This window comes from Polyodon spathula, chromosome 23 (genome assembly GCF_017654505.1).
Source record: "Polyodon spathula isolate WHYD16114869_AA chromosome 23, ASM1765450v1, whole genome shotgun sequence".
Taxonomy (NCBI): Eukaryota; Metazoa; Chordata; class Actinopteri; order Acipenseriformes; family Polyodontidae; genus Polyodon; species Polyodon spathula.
In genome coordinates this window covers 24,936,469-24,952,893 of record NC_054556.1, presented here as the reverse complement: position 1 = coordinate 24,952,893, position 16,425 = coordinate 24,936,469, and the positions used below count along the sequence as shown (strand labels likewise).

At 41.1% G+C, this 16,425-nt stretch overlaps 2 protein-coding genes across 3 annotated transcripts; both read left to right on the top strand.

Annotated features, from left to right (window-relative positions):
* The first annotated feature begins 848 nt into the window (after nucleotides 1-848).
* On the top strand, nucleotides 849-9,023 carry sgk2a (serum/glucocorticoid regulated kinase 2a). Its single transcript, XM_041225340.1, has 13 exons — nucleotides 849-877; nucleotides 3,713-3,773; nucleotides 4,032-4,084; nucleotides 5,292-5,349; nucleotides 5,848-5,931; nucleotides 6,017-6,148; nucleotides 6,421-6,533; nucleotides 6,826-6,862; nucleotides 7,049-7,135; nucleotides 7,478-7,573; nucleotides 7,822-7,977; nucleotides 8,385-8,474; nucleotides 8,585-9,023. The coding sequence occupies exons 2-13, from the start codon at nucleotides 3,738-3,740 to the stop codon at nucleotides 8,747-8,749; spliced, it is 1,107 nt and encodes a 368-aa protein (XP_041081274.1). The 5' UTR covers nucleotides 849-877; nucleotides 3,713-3,737; the 3' UTR covers nucleotides 8,750-9,023.
* A 1,680-nt stretch (nucleotides 9,024-10,703) lies between these two features.
* On the top strand, nucleotides 10,704-16,425 carry ift52 (intraflagellar transport 52 homolog (Chlamydomonas)). Of its 2 annotated transcripts, none has more exons than XM_041225335.1 (14): nucleotides 10,704-10,803; nucleotides 11,542-11,666; nucleotides 12,033-12,120; nucleotides 12,405-12,534; nucleotides 12,686-12,761; nucleotides 13,077-13,148; nucleotides 13,607-13,733; nucleotides 13,887-13,970; nucleotides 14,235-14,303; nucleotides 14,614-14,768; nucleotides 15,016-15,103; nucleotides 15,313-15,421; nucleotides 15,663-15,808; nucleotides 15,996-16,424. In XM_041225335.1, exons 1-14 carry the CDS (start codon nucleotides 10,729-10,731, stop codon nucleotides 16,038-16,040), a joined length of 1,389 nt encoding a protein of 462 aa, XP_041081269.1. In that variant the 5' UTR covers nucleotides 10,704-10,728; the 3' UTR covers nucleotides 16,041-16,424. The 2 variants fall into 2 exon arrangements, with proteins under 2 accessions (XP_041081269.1, XP_041081270.1); XM_041225336.1 differs by lacking the exon at nucleotides 10,704-10,803 and adding an exon at nucleotides 10,826-10,929 and having other exon boundaries at nucleotides 15,996-16,425.

Sequence of the window (16,425 nt, the reverse complement as noted above, 5' to 3'; positions counted from 1 at the left end):
TGGATCTGAACTTAAACCTAAGTCACACAAAAAAGACCATGACTGACCATGTTTTCTGTTAACAAAAGGAAAAAGGCAAAAATTCCAGCCCTGTAAAATTCCCAGTGGAATTTGACTGTCTAATTCATTACATATTGGCCTCCCTGGCCCTCCAGCAGCAGACAGTAAACAGCACAGAGTTGCCACTTGTCAACAGAATGACCTTCCACAACAAAAGATAAGTCCTATCAGAAACAGGTTTTATGAGGGTATAGGGAGTGGTTCTCTCAATTTGCTGTTTACCGGTATGTGTTTGTGCTTTACCTGCCTGTCTTGTTTTAATTTACTGAGCTACAGAAGGTACAAAGTCTCAGAAACAGAGCACAGCATAAATAATAATACAAAGAGAATGAAGGCAAAGTTAACCCTAAACTAACCAACAACCCCACAGTGATGGGGTGCAAGTAAATGACTAGGTAACACAATGGTATGGTCAGACAAGAATACAAATCTGCACTCTTCTGAAGCAAAGATGAGGGCACATAGGGATATAGCAGAGTTATATATTTCCCAATAAATATTTTGACTAGAGGTCTTTCTCAATGTCTTTCTCAATGTTTGTCACCAAATTTCACAAGCTTCTTTTGGTATTGCTAGCAGGGTGTTTTATAGTTCTGGGTGAAATACAGTTGATTCGGGATTAGCATACCATGGTGAATGATTTACCTGCAGTTAAGGTATTAGTTAAGAACAAGCTGACCTTCAGCAGGTATTGACTAGAGGGCATTAGTGGTGCAGAACAACAAAGCAGGAGTGTCCATGCAAGGAAGGAATTACCTTTATCTGTCCTGACAGAGGCACTACATTATACACAGTGCTGGCTCGTCTAGGCAAAGGGGTGAGTGTGTTTCACATTGTCTGTGCTTATGAAAAGCACTGTCTTTACCATTGTAAATTTACACTGTAATTTGACAGTTTTCCCATTCTTTTCCTATAGTTATACAATGCATTTAACATGGTTTACCACTGTTTGCCATGGTTTTTAATATGCAGTAACATACCTCTCAAGGTTTTACCTATGCTTTACTATGTGTTATTACTATTCGCTATGCTTTTCTAAGGATTTACAAAGGTTGCTGGCAAGCTTTAAACAAGTTCTGTTGGTTTTGAATCCTTTTTATTGAGCTGGGAAAATCCAGGTGTGTTTGCGTATTATTATCTGCTAATCAGGGTTCTATTGCATACCAAACGGTAGTGAAAGAAAATGCATTTGACAAGAGCCAGTCTTTTCATTTTATTAGCGAGGAAGATAGGCATTTCTGCTAGTGCCTTCACCAGAATCGGCACAGATGAAGACAGTAGCCGAAACAAGTTTCTTAAAAGCTTGAAATTAAAAATGACTGCTGAGCGCTTGGAGGAACAGATAAGTTTGTGTGAAGCAAGACAAACAGTCACCCTTTACAGAACTTCCACTTTTAGTACATTTGGGAGCAGCTGATACCAGCAATGCAATACATGCATTCAACAGGTGAAGAATCGACACTTATCATTTTCAGTGAGTTTGCATCACTGGAGAATTCATGTGTGCATAGAGGACATTGAACTCAGGTCACCACAAACAAGAGTGAGGTGAACGACCAGTTCTGCTAACTCAGCTTTCTAGAACTGTACCTTGTAACCCTGTAAGTTCGAGTGTGCTATTATGCGGTGCATTTGTGTGCAGATCCTGAATGTGTCAGTGTGTCAGTCATGCATGTTTGCATGAGTGTGTGTCCTATATTCTGAATATAATGTCCTAGTTTTCAATAGGCTCTGACAGATTGCTATGAGTGAATGAACTCCGCTTGACAAACCTGCATAGAAACAGAGGTCAACTCTTATTAACACTTGCCTTGCCTTACCACTGTAACTGCTGGTGGATTGCTGTATAGTCATTTGTGTACCATGTAGTATAATTTGAGTTGCACACTTTCATTGCCAGTAGGGCAGCATTCTAATAGTCTCTGCTCAGTTTCCCTTGCCTCCTGGACTGCATCTCTTTATCTGAAGCCACTCTGTTCAGAAAAAACATGGATGGTAAGGTCAGAGCTCTGAGATAGTGGTGCATACAAATATTGTGTCACCTGTGTCATCTATCTGCCATGAAACTATTTTACTTGTAACTTTCTAAAATGTAACCATTTATTTCAACATAATACAATGCATTTGCCGTACAAGGCATACAAACTGCTTCCCTCAGCTCTGCCTAGATAGCAGCATCACACTTCTTGGCTCCCTCTAGTGGATTCTACAGGAACAAGGTTGGCTTGCCAAGGAGCGCAAACATGTCTGGCCCTCTCAAACCAGACCGGTCTCATGCTTCTTATCTAGTATGTCCGTCAGGCTGTGAATACGCAGAGAGGGTTAAGTAACATGCTGTGCAGTGGTCACTTGGTGACATTTCTACAGCGGAACATTGCTGAGGCAGCAGTTGCAAAAGATTTTTCCGAATCGATAGCATCAAGGTATTTCTCAAAGCTAGATTCCCATGAAGTTACAGTGAGGCATTACAGCATTACAGTGAGAATGCTCTGCTCCGACAGCTTCACAGCAAACTAACCCAGTTTAGTTTCAACATCTACAGTCGGTTTCCTGTTACAAGGTGATAAGGGGAGGGAGAGAGAGAAGTAGCAGGAAATAGGTGTCAAATATATAGCACCCCCATATAAATGAATGCTATAGTAGTCTACAGTAATAGTTAAAAACACTATAGTTACTGCAGTATACAATATGGAATGTGCAGGATGATATTAACAATATAGGGTTCTGTCAGTTCTATAGAATACAGAATAGAGGCACGTTTGTTTGTTTGTTATAGGGTCCTGCCATAGAATTAGTTTATTTTATACTTTGGGCTACAGTTACATACGTACGCAGAATAAAAGCAGGGCTACAACACATACACTGGAAGACACAACAATTACAACTGGGGTTTAACTGCTTTCTTTTGCAACCTCCTTGCACAGTTATGCGTTCCTTCTGAAAGGTTGCAAAGCTGTCTATTTAAAAAAAATAAATAAATACAACTAATTGCCCACAGCTGAATAGCATTAATGAGGCGGAAACTAGCCAAGTAGTTTATTAATGATAAGTCAAACACTCAATTTTGCATCCGAATCAGTTTTCCCAGATTAAATAGGGGTTAACCCAGCTCCTTTAATAGTTTGTAGTGAGCGGTGTTTTGGAAACAGTAAACTGACAGTATGGAGCTGAACGCCTGTTTCCCTTGCCGGCTGCAAGCCGCTGGGATAATCTGTGTTTAATAAGCACTGCACGGCAGTATAATAGTTTTTTTTTCATAGCTGTGTACTGTTAGAAGGTGTCGGTGTCGGACTGACCTTACTGTGCAAGGGGGGTTAAACTGTGTACAGTAGGTTAAAATGTTTTTTGTTTTGTTTTGGTTTTTTTTCTGCATGTAGCTTGCAATTTCCAGGAATATTCAACAAATGTATTGCTTACAAATTAATATTAAATTCATAAATAGGTTAGTGATATGGGAGCCTGTCTCCACACAGCATAAGCCAGGTTCTTTACACAAGCATAAGTTATGTAAAGCTGGATTTGGCTGTACAAACACCTACTTCAGCACAGTAACAAGACCATGAAGTTTCTTATCACGGAGCTCAAACAGTGATCATTTCACTATTGGTGTGTGGCTGTTCTTAATTGTATTTTTTTTTAATTGTTTTTTAAGCTCTGAAGCTGTGTCTCTTTTGGAAATGGATTGGACAAAAAACATGGCCAACCATAACCAGGTAAGTGTGTCTTTCTGTTGTTGGTTGGTGTGGAGTTGTGAAAGGCCGCTAGTTGACAGCACTGAAGACTGTAAACCTCTCTGTATGGCCCCTCTAACGTGCCTGGTCTACCATGCCCTATCTTAGGGGTGTTTTTTTTTTTTTTTAAATGACAGCAATATATTGAATTCTGCAAAAGGTGCCTATGTTTTACACAGTGATAAGAAACCCCTCTAAAACTGTGTCGCTCTGCATAACAGCAATGCTTTTCTTTTCCAGCCACGGTCTCCGACCACTAGCGATATTAACTTAGGACCCTCGGCCAATCCCAAGTAAGTGCTCTGCCTTCAAGAGCTGATTTTGTGTGACACGGGTGAAATTCCGTTGTTGTCGGATTACTCCTCTGAGTAGATGGCGTGACAGTGGGCCTCGTTTATGCAACTTTTTTTTTTTTTTTTTTTTGCTTTGCTTTGAAAACATTTTCTAAAGTTAGGTAATGATGAAACTGTACATTACTCCAAACCCTCTGTGGAATAAACAGAACAAGATTTCATGGACACTAACCCCCATTTTAAATGAACAAAACACAGTGATGTAACCCAAAAAAAGCCATAAATAAAGCAGGATTGTGCTTCCAGGTTTATTTGCAATGTCTACACAGCTCTCGTGCAAGAAATGCATTCCAGTCTCCGAAAAGAATAAACACAAGTCTGAATTGACTTGTAAACATAGCAATCTAACATCCTCACATGCATCAGCATTTACTGTAAACATCTGACAAATGTAACCTTGTTGTGGTAGGTGTATCGCCAAACCTCTAGCAGCCTGGCAACTAAAACAATCTCGCCCATTGCTTTTACAAGCAACTCTGATACGAAGTGTCCGAAATGTATAGCATACACTCTGTTTAAAGTTGGTTTTGGTGAGCGGGACTGTCAGCTCGGTTGGCAGGTGCTTCCCTGTCTGAGACTGAGCCAGGTTAATTGAAACGACTTGGAGGTGGTTGTCCTGTGCCCTTTTGATGTTGTTTTGCAGGTGTTTCTCGTGTTTTTGTTGGCGCCAATGTCTTGTAACAATGGCACCTTCCTTGGAGCGACTGCCACAGCAGGGTCCATGCCTTCAGTAAATGCAGGCTTGTTTATTTAGTTTTACGTCATTGTCTGCTGGTGTTCTGGCAGTACCAGGGTAGATAAGAGCTTTATTTGAATTAAAGGCCAAAAAGAGAAGCAAATGAATTGATTCCTTGAATTCTTTGCTATTCTTTGTGTGAAAGATGCCCTCACGGTGATGTACGTTTGCAGTAACCCTTTACTTCCCGATGCAATTGACTGACAGAGGCACAGTGAATAAGCAGCTATATTTTTTGTTTTGTTTTCATTGCAATTTATTCTTAAGTAATGCAATACAACATGAATTAACAAGGGATGGAAATGTTTTGGTTCTTATTTCACGTCGTCTGTTAAAAGCAGGTGGCTGTGCCGACAGGGATACTGAAAAATGAAATGTTCACTACTTGTATCTTTTCGTTGCCTCTTTCAGTGCCAAACCTACAGACTTTGACTTCTTGACAGTTATTGGAAAAGGGAGCTACGGAAAAGTATGTTCATTTCTTCTTTTAGTACAGTTACATTGGAAGGGCATCCCTTTGTGCACCAGGTGTATAGTCCATGTGGACTGCACCAGGTATAGCTTTGCACCCAGTCCTGGGTTTCAGAATCACTGATTAACTCTATCACTAGAGACTTGGGGAGGCTTATTCCTACTGTGATATGTGATCTGAGTAGATTTAGCAGCTTAAACTCCTAGTGCCTGGCCATTTAATAATACACATAAACAAGAGGATCTTTGAAACCCAAGAGTGGGAGCAGGAATAGTGCCAGTTCCCAACCTTTACTCTAATAGATGTTACTGCACAAATTGTCCAATTTATTGATTGCAAAATTGATCACCTCTAAAACTAAGATTCTAAAGGGTATTAGAATCACTGGGGCAAGTTACCAATCTTGCGACTCCCCCCCCCCCCCCATTAACATTTGCATTTTAATTTGTACAGTTCGGTGTGTACATTTCAAAAACTGTCAGACTCTCCTCCCAGGTGCTGCTTGCGAAACGCAAATCGGACAGCAAGTTTTATGCTGTGAAAGTCCTGCAGAAGAAAACTATACTAAAAAAGAAAGAGGTGAGAGCACGTTACTCTAATGTTCATAGATACCGGAGTAATTTTTAGCGCTGAAAAATTAAAGCGCTTTTGTGATGGTTTTCAGCAAAAGAACATCATGGCTGAGCGCAGTGTGCTGCTGAAGAGCCTGAAGCACCCTTTCCTGGTGGGGCTGCACTACTCCTTCCAGACCCCAGAGAAGCTCTACTTCGTCCTGGACTACGTCAATGGAGGAGAGGTACGGTACCAACACACAGAGGAGGTCCATGGAGCCTTGACCCACTGCATCACTCCCAACTGGAAGGCTTCGGTCTTGCATGCTTGGAGAGTGGTTTGAGGGAGTCGTAGTTGTGCTAAGGAATTTACACAAACTGTAATCACAGTCGTATTGTTTGTTCACACATCAGCTTTTTTTATTTGGTTTGAAAAACATGCAGTACTTTAAAAATGGGAGCTGATGATAGCATGGCCCTCTACTGCCTCTCACTGTCACTCTTCCTTCTTTCCCAGCTGTTCTTTCACCTGCAGAGGGAACGATGTTTCCTGGAGCCCCGAGCGCGATTCTACGCAGCAGAGCTTGCCAGTGCTATAGGTTACCTGCACTCCCTCAATGTTGTCTACAGGTGAGTTGGGCCCTGCATTAAGGTTCTCGATAGTCATGTATCCAATTCAAAACAAGAGGCTCAGTAATGATCCTGGCATTCATAGTTGCATGTAATTTAATCTTTAAGAACTGTTTTATTTTGCATTCTAAAACTCTTTACTATTTCTTTAGTGGAGCCCACCCCTTCTTTAGCTAATTGATCAACCAGACTACCGGTCTATCATCTCTTATAGCCACAAGGTCATGCTGCCTCCATGTTGTATGTACTCCCTTCAGTTTTCTCACTGGTTTACTTGTTGGATCTGTTTCAGAGACCTCAAGCCAGAGAACATCCTGTTGGATTCTCAGGTAAGCCCTTGCCAGGTTCGAACGGAATAAAAACGTCTCTGAACCTCACACAGACCTTGACCAGGAAAATCGTTGTTTAAGATTTGAACCCACTGGCTGGGCTGCTGCAGGTTTTGTAGAAGATGGGAGGTGACTGGCTTGTTTTTTGGTGGTTCTTGAATTGCTTTTTTTCCTTGTCCTTACCAGGGCCATATTGTGCTGACTGATTTCGGCCTCTGTAAAGAAGGAATAGACCCTGAAGCTACCACCTCCACCTTCTGTGGCACTCCAGAGGTGAGATCTGGGTTCTTTCAAACTTCAGGACTAAGGGAAATGTTACAAACAAGAGGAGACCGTTCAGCCCATCACTGCTCATTAAGTTGTGCTTTTTATGTTTTTTATCGCCCAAGCAAGTTGCTTAAATGGTAGGAATAGAACTGTTTGTCATAGTATCGAACCTGTCCGTGCAGGTTCTCTAAACCAAGAACCTGTCGATTTTTGTCATTACAATCGCAATCCATCAAACTTTAAAAATATAAGTACATCCACCAATGACTAGAGAAAGTGGTGGGATTGATGGGAGAGGACAGAGTTGGGAGTGTAACTGAGGATATTCTCCTTGTCTTGTGTCCACAGTATCTGGCCCCAGAAGTGTTGAAGAAGCAGCCCTACGATCGTACAGTGGACTGGTGGTGTCTGGGAGCTGTGCTCTATGAGATGTTATATGGGCTGGTGAGTTCACTGTTTTTGGACTGCTTCTTCTCCTAATGATCTTTAATTTCCAGCAACTTTTTTGGTCCAAATTTGAGACTTCCATTCGAACTGGGCTGCATGCACATTGCTGCTAAAGGATCCTCACTTAACCATCATTCAGCTTTACTCGCTGGTAATAAACATTGGACTTACTCTGCAGTGCAAGCCTAGGCAATAACATATTCCTTCTGGCTGTTAAAGTGCTGTGTATGTTTTTGCTGTTCCAGCCCCCATTCTACAGTCGTGACGTTGCGGAGATGTACGACAACATACTGCACAAAAAGCTGGAGCTCCGGGGGGGCAAGACCGTGGCGGCCTGTGACATCTTGGGGGGGCTCCTGCAGAAGGACCAGCGCCACCGCCTGGGGGCCACCGCGGACTTTGTGAGTATTCTGCATCCAAATTTCTACCCTTTTGCTCTATTTCAAAGTTTGCACTACTCCTTATTTTTTAATTTAATTTTTTTGATCCAAAAAGGGTAAGTGCCTAAAGTGGGCCAACATAATGCTTTTTCATAGAGATGGCATCCTCCTATGAGGTCACCATGCATTTGTGTATTCCATGTAAAGACCGCCCCCATATGAGGTCACCATGTATGAAGGGTGAATTGAGCAGTTACACTCAAGTATTCTCTGAATATGGCCATCAGTTTCAATAAACCATTTAAGTATAGTGTCTGTGTTTTTTTTAGTTAGTTCTGAAAGAGTTGTTGGTATCATATGTTGTATTTCAGTGAATCAAGTTTCCTATCCTACATTAGGAAATTCAAGAAAATATGTATTCCTTTCAGTTGGAGATTAAAAGCCATGTGTTTTTCTCGCCTATAAACTGGGACGACCTGTATCACAAGAGGATCACTCCACCATACAACCCCAATGTGGTGAGTAGCTGCTGCTTTTGACAAGGGGGTTCTGTTAATAGTTTAAAATGCTTGCGTGGTTTGAATTGTGTATCTGCCTCACTATCTTTGTAATCCCTCCTCTGTTCCAGAACGGCCCGGCTGACCTCCGACACTGTGACCCCGAGTTCACCAAAGAGGCGGTGCCGAATTCCTTGGGGCGCACCCCTGATCTGACCTCGGGCTTGTCTTCTAGCATCTCCAATGCCTTCAAAGGCTTCTCCTATGCCCCCAGTGATGACGCCTTCCCCCTCTAAAACCAGAGCTCAGACTTTCTTCCAATTTAACACCCCAAAGAGGATTCAGCCAGGCAGGCCAGTAATCCTGCAAGAAACTACTTGGGGGAGAGGGCACTGAGCTGGAGGGTTTTTTTGGGATCATGGTTTTATAAGGGACTCTCATTCTTGTTCTGTATTTATAACTTTGCATAATAGAACATGACGAGATTACTGTAATTACGTGATCGTAAACATCAGACGGCAGATTTTGACGGCTGAAATGTTGAATACAGTGCTTGTGAAATGTTCTGGATTGATGGCAGTGGACAATTTTTATTTAGCCACAGGACAGGTACAGCAAAGGGAATCTTGATAATGAGATCCCCTTCTCCCACACACGGCATGGTACTTTTGACAAAGGCTTTGATCTGTCCTTTTAAGGTCAGAGAACCTGTCTATTAGGAACTGGACTGAGACCTTTGGAACTTATTCACACAGACCTCAACCCCATTTTAGGTGGAGAGAGTTTCTATCACTGCCAGCTGTTATGAAGTACTTCATACCCTGTCCATTGCTGATCACACTGAGCCACTGACATACCTATCTGTTATTATTGTATTAATCTATCTATCTATCTATCTATCTATCTATCTATCTATCTATCTATCTATCTATCTATCTAATATTATTATTCTATGTATCTATCTCCTTCAGGCACTGTGTGCACAATTATACCTTGTTAAGTTTCCTATCTATGTGTCAGTTTTATAATGCATTTCAAATTTCCAGCAGGGCAACTTCTCACACTCCATAGAGTTCACACAAACTGTGTTAAATATTTCTAAAGATTAAATTACAAAAATTGTGACCTCTGTGTGTGTAATATATAGACCGTGATTGACTAATGTTGGACTGCTGTAAACTTGGGTAAGGCAGTCCAGGATTAGTGCTAATGGGAGTGTGTGTGTGTGTGTGTCAAACTAGCACATGCAAGACAATGTAAAACAGACAGTCGTGTGGTAATGTGGGCATCTGAAACATGGAGCAGCATTGACAGCATTCCAGGCCAGAGAGCAAGGGGTGCAAAGCCATTGACAGTACCAGGGGAATTTGTATGAAGCAAGAAATCTGTGTTAGAGGTGGTGCTGGGATTTAGAAGTATTTAGACAGTACGCAGTTACTTCTAGTTACGTACTACTTGATTAAAAGTTAATAAAGCTGACTATTAATAGCTATGCTGCATTAATGATTAACATTAAGGGCTATTAGAGGCTGTCTTCTTAAAGGAGCCAAGCGCGGACTCGGAGTGACTCAGCTCTGCTTACTGCTCTCGCTCCTTGCAGTTCACACACATAACTGCTGAAAGACACGTTTTTGCAATCCTGGTTTAAACCTGCCCTCGCATTGGTTTCATCATGAATTTTATATAATTAGCGATCTGGTCTACCATTGCAGCTCCAGCACTGTTTAAATTCACATGACTGCTGCTGTTGTTTCCCAGCTTGGCCCCATTTGGTCTGGGGAAAGAAAATGACACAAAAATGCCCCACAACACAGAGCCTGGTTTCCATAATCACATGCACGCCATAGAACAAGCCAGGGATTGAGACACACAGCCAGCCTGGCTACCTGCGGAGTGGGAGCATGTCTGGCTAGATCTCTGATAAAACCTGGATCAAGGTGTGATGCAAAAACACTGGTAGAGTCCATGCTGTGCTCGCTGTGGGGAGATGTTGTCACGTACAATAAATCATGATAAAAATGCTTTTGCCAAAATAATTTGTAGGAAAGAACACTTAATAAGTATTACATAAAATGTTATTGTTGTATTGTACTGTGCTGGACGATGAAAAATGTGGAGTGATGACACTCCAAACCAGCAAGTGGCGCTTTCTTGGAGGAAAATAATGCTTTGTGGGGAGCGCCTGGTCTTTAGCCAACAGATTTGGCTAATCCCACAATCCTACCACCCCTATTGATTTAGAATGGAATGCCCCGTTGTCAGGGTGGAAGCGGCCATGGTTACCGCGGTTGTTGTTTGCTCCCAGAATGCATTTGGAAGAGGCCTGCGAAAGATGGTGACCAACAGACAGGTAAAGACAACGCAGTGTCCGAACCGAAGGCTGTAGGAGTTCCTAAGTAAACTTTGATTAATATTATAAAAGCGTCTCAAGCTTGAGGAAGGAAAGGAAGAACTCGCAAAACAAACAAAAAAAAAGGTGTTGAAAGCAATAGCTCGTATTCAATGCGGTACCTTTAACAAAAGCGTTTTAATTAAACTGTTAAATAAATTACATTTTGTACTGTTAGCTGTTGTGCAATTTGTCAGCTTCTCCCCTCGAACATTTTACTTAATTTAGAATAAAAGTTCGTTTTATAGAGTAGATACCGGCATCATATTTTGTGGTCGGCTCAATTTAAAAACACCTGTATAGATACACGTATTCTCTGCCTATTCTAATTTAGTATATGCTATCAGTTTTTCTTAATATGCATGAATATAGTCTACTCTGTTATGTGTGTGTGACTCAGCCTGTCTGTAGTGTAACTGTTACTAACAGTCGATCTATGTTGTCTCTCCATGCCAACACGACCTGGTGCAGGTGATTGTTTGTTTGTTTTTAGGGGAACACATAATTTAAAAACACAAGTAAAATATACCCATCAAACAATAATTAAAAAAAAATAAAAATACTTTAGAAAGTTGGCATTTAATGTAGATATAGTAAGAACGTTTACCATTGTGTGCTCATCTGTTCAGTAGTACTACATCTCTAAAGTTTTATTCTCAAACATGTCTTTAACACAGACAAGCTTCACCTCTTTTGCAGGAAAACATGGAGAAGGACCAGCGCAACACCATTGTGTTCAATGCTTCTAAGCGGGAGATGTTTACAGCGAGTAGTGGCTACAAATCCCTGCAGAAGAAGCTGAAAACGCACTGGAAAATCCAGAGGTACTGCCTCCAGACTTTGCCCCAACCCTGGGCTAGGAGTGAGCATCTTATCAGAGCTTGGCTGGTTATTGAGCCTGACAAGTCCTGTGTTACATGCCTTTTGTCAGGACCTGAAACTTTGCTTTGAAACAAAATAAAATGTAAGAGAGAACCTCAAAGTTCAGTAACAAGCTGTGTGACTTCTTATAGCTTCAGATGACGTGGCTGGTTACTGCAGTACTTTCAGTGACAGACATGTGTATCAATTTGGATGCCCGTCATTGTCAAATTTTGAAACTCCTTTGTACTTTTTGTAAACTAGGTTTTAGCTCTAGTGATTGCAGTGTTTAAACAAATCACAACTCTGGGTTTCATTTCCCACTTTAGTTTTAAAGAGGAGATTTCAGAGGAGAAACTGAGAGGAGTGAAATTGTGGATCACAGCCGGACCCCGAGAGAAATTCACTGCAGCTGAAGTAAGAGGCTCAGCACTGGATTGTGCGGCATGGATATGTTTTCTCCTTATTAATATAGGATTGGCAACAGAGTGTCCTAGGGACTTCTGTGGTCATCTCTGGTAACTCTGTCCATGAAGAAAACACACGATATTGTTCTGGCATGGATAGGCCTTTGATATTTATATTCATGTGCACTGTATCCAAATACTTAAGGTTTATCATGTGGTGCTGCTTGTCTCAAGTCATGTAATGCAGTGCAGCTGCTCTAGAGTTCACACTGTAGCTTGTTTGTGTTCGCTCAGTTCGAGGTGCTGAAGAGATACCTGGACAGTGGCGGGGATGTCCTGGTCATGTTGGGTGAAGGTGGGGAGCTTAAGTATGACACCAACATCAACTTTCTGCTTGAGGAGTTTGGAATCATGGTCAACAACGGTGAGTCTTTACTAGTTAGTACACCCTTTGCTTTGTGCTAGAGGGCTTGGTTTCCAAAACCTACTATCTTTGTAGTTATTGTGTGGATAGTTTTGTTTCACTGTACATTTCTGCAGGGTGTGTGGGCTTACAGCCTCTTTCTACCTTGCAGATGCTGTGGTGAGGAATGTGTATTACAAATATTTTAACCCGAAAGAAGCACTTGTGTCCAACGGCGTCTTAAACAGGTAAACTTAGAGAATTTACTTCAATGAAAAGTTTGATATAGAAGCTTTCTAGTCTGTGTTTAGTCATCAACATTTGTAGCAATAGTATACTTTGTGTTTATGCGGGATTATGTGAAAAAATGAACAATACCATTGCATAAATATTTTTTAAAGGATACCAACTTCAGATATTGAAGATTTTATCTTTTTTTTTTTTTTTTTTTTTTTAAATGTGCAGGTTAGGTAAATATAACAATGTTTGGTATTTTGTGGTTTAAGAGCCACTGTATAGACTTTTACTGATAAGTTATTACATTAACATGCTTTTACCTCCAGAGAGGTGAGTAGTGCTGCTGGGAAACTGGTGACCGGAATCATTGATGATGACAGCAGTGGGAATAACTCGCAGTAGGTGCAATTTCAAGGGTTAACTTGAATAATTAATTAACTAATTTAGCTAATTTATATAGAGCATCACTCTTCTGTACAGTGGAATGTTTGTTATTTCAGATTTTATTTACGCATTGATTTTGATGTGATATATTGTATTCATGATATATTTTTGATGCAGTCATTTATCAAAGTCAGTTGTTGTAGGAACATGGTAATATTTGTCTCAGAATACATTTCAACCAGTGTTTTTTTTTAATATTCAAATTATCCCAGCTCTAATATGTTTATTTGTAAGCAAGGCTTAATTTAGTTAATAAAGAATACATTCTACATATTGATAGGGAGGACTCTGTGGGAAATCAAAAGTACGTGCCACCACTTGCTTTAATCTTGTATTTTTTATAAGATGAATCGGCTGTTGGTAGATTCAAACTCATCCATGGTATCAATATTGTATCTTTGTACCTCCCCAGGGCGCTTACCTTCGTGTACCCTTATGGAGCCACTCTTAATGTGATGAAGCCAGCTGTAGCTGTACTCTCCACAGGGTCAGTCTGCTTCCCACTCAACCGCCCTGTGCTCGCCTTCTACCAGCTCAAGGTAATGGGGAGATCCTTACCAGCATTTCATTTCATCGTTTCTCACAATTTTTAAAATCCTGTACACATATAGCATTACTGCACTAAGCTGTTGCCAAGACCAGATATTGGAAACTCTAAATATGACACTGTATTTTCGTGTTGTGTCTTGCAGCAGGGAGGAAGGCTGGCAGTGCTGGGGTCCTGCCACATGTTTAGTGACCAGTACCTAGACAAAGAGGAGAACAGCAAAATAATGGTGAGAGTTTGGATTCAGCAGTATTCAGTAGACCTGTGTGTTTCTTCTAACATTTAAAAGGGCGTTCTTTACAGTAAGTCAGCATTGTGTGCTCAGCTTGCATTTAACCAAAGCCATTTGAGCCCTTAGTTCTACTTGAGCCTTGCTGTAAAACTGGGTAGATATTTGGATGTCAGATATGATATCTTAGAAAATGTACTATTAAAAAAGGCCTAGTCCAGCAGACTATTGATGTTGTTTTTAATTTTACATGGCATTTCCCAGGATGTCGTTTTTCAGTGGCTTACTACAGATGAGATTCACCTGAACCAGATTGATGCTGAAGACCCTGAGGTGAGTGGCCTTGTCTGTAAAATCCAGTATGACTAGATCTAATCTGTCATCATGGATCTCTAGCATGAGCGGGCGTTTATTCAACATGTGTAAATTAGCATTGTGTGCAAGTGCTAAGTAGTATTTAAAATGTTCATTTTAAACAAAAGAAAGTATGTTTTACAGTACATGTGTTGCAACCCTCCAGTGCTTTCCAGTGGAGATAATAAAGTACTCACAGAGAGCCTCTGAGGCTTTGAATAGAAAAGGAATTTGTTGTAACTCCTAGTTTACAGTGGTTGAGTGTTGAATTTCTTTGTGTCTCCTCCAGATCTCAGACTACACGATGCTACCGAACACAGGGCTTCTGTCGGAGAGGCTGCGGGTGTGTCTGCAGGAGGGGGATGAGAACCCACGTGACTTCACCTCGCTCTTTGACATGTCGCTTTACACGCTGAATACCAGTGGACTGCCGCAGGTCATCAAGTCAGTACTAGACCCCCGATTCCTTGTTTAACTTGGTCAATTTTCTCGTCTAAAACCCTAACTGGTCTTGTATCTGAAAAGGCATGATGCTGCCAAGGTTTTAGTGGCTGGACTAATTATTTCATGAATGTCAGGCTACACTTTTTTAAAAGACCGCAGTTGTGTAGACATGTTATAGGTCAGTTTGTGGTCTATGTGAGGCGTGCTCTGGTGTCTTGTCTCTTGAACCTGTGTGTGTTTCTTGCAGAGCCTTCAAACAGCTGAATGTGAAACACGAGCCTCTCCAGCTGATTCAGCCGCAGTTTGAGACGCCTCTCCCCACGCTGCAGCCTGCTGTGAGTAACAGACTGCTCGGGGAAGGGCTTCAGTTGTCATACATAACAAGACATTAGCTGCTCTTTTTCTCATAAAGTATGTAAAAAGGTGCTCGTTGTTTGTTTTCTCTCTTCTGAATTGACTCCCGTGACACTTGTTGTTTTCTTTTAAACAGTCCCAGCTGCTGTACAGCTCCTTTCTCAACCTGCTTTTGTTTGTGTTTTTGCAGGTTTTCCCTCCCACTTTCAGAGAGCTGCCCTCTCCGAAACTTGAACTCTTTGACCTCGATGAGAACTTCTCCTCAGAGAAGGTCCGGCTTGCTCAGCTTTCAAACAAGTGTGAGTTCACATCATTAAACAGTGCAAATGCAATGGATTTCCACAGTAATATAATACTAAGACCTTGTTAGGCAAATCTGAAGGAAAAAACAGGTGTGCAATATCAATCTTCCCTTCCATATTTCATTAATTTAGTTTGGTGTTCTCAGCTTAATCACCAGTGGACATTTTCCACATGCCAGATTCGCAAGAACCCAATTGTGATCTTGTATATTAAACCCAATCTCTCTGCTGTCTTCAGGCACTGATGATGACCTGGAGTTTTATGTACGGAAGTGTGGGGACATCTTGGGAGTGACCAGCAAACTGGACAAAGAGCAGCGAGATGCTAAACACATCCTGGAGCACATCTTCTTCCAGGTTGTGGAGTTCAAGAAGCTAAATCAGGTGGGTTCAACATCTTTTGTAATGCAGGAATAGCAACGGTATCTACTGTCTCGAAAAATAATGATGACCAGTATACATACATTACTGAAACTGCTGTAGTTCTGTTTTCAGTTGTTTTTTTTTTTTATTGACTTTGTGCTCCTGCAAGAATACTTTTTCAAAACGATTTCTTTATTTTTCCCCATAGGAACATGACATTGATACTACCGAGGCAGAATTTTCACCCTTCTGAAACAGATGAGGTGTGGCTCCACTGCTGATTCTTCATACAGACTGCTCCTCAATTAGGCTTGCTGAGATTTGAACAGCAAAAGGGGGTTTGTGCCCTCTCTCCATAGACAGAGTTTGCTTTTGAAATCAAAAGTGCATTTCCCTACACACTTACTAGCTATTTCCCTTTATTTTTGTGGCAAGTATTTTATACTTCGTATGTACATATTGTAAAAAGTGATAATGGAATCTCATTCCACAGATTTTACCATCAAGGAAAATATGGTGCATTAAAAACCACACACACTGTAGAGAGAGTCAGCTGTTAGGGAGGGGGTTTAGGTGACTTCCAGGAAAAACCATCTTCTTAAATAGTGGATTTGTGTTTCTCTGTATGTGTGTTTTTG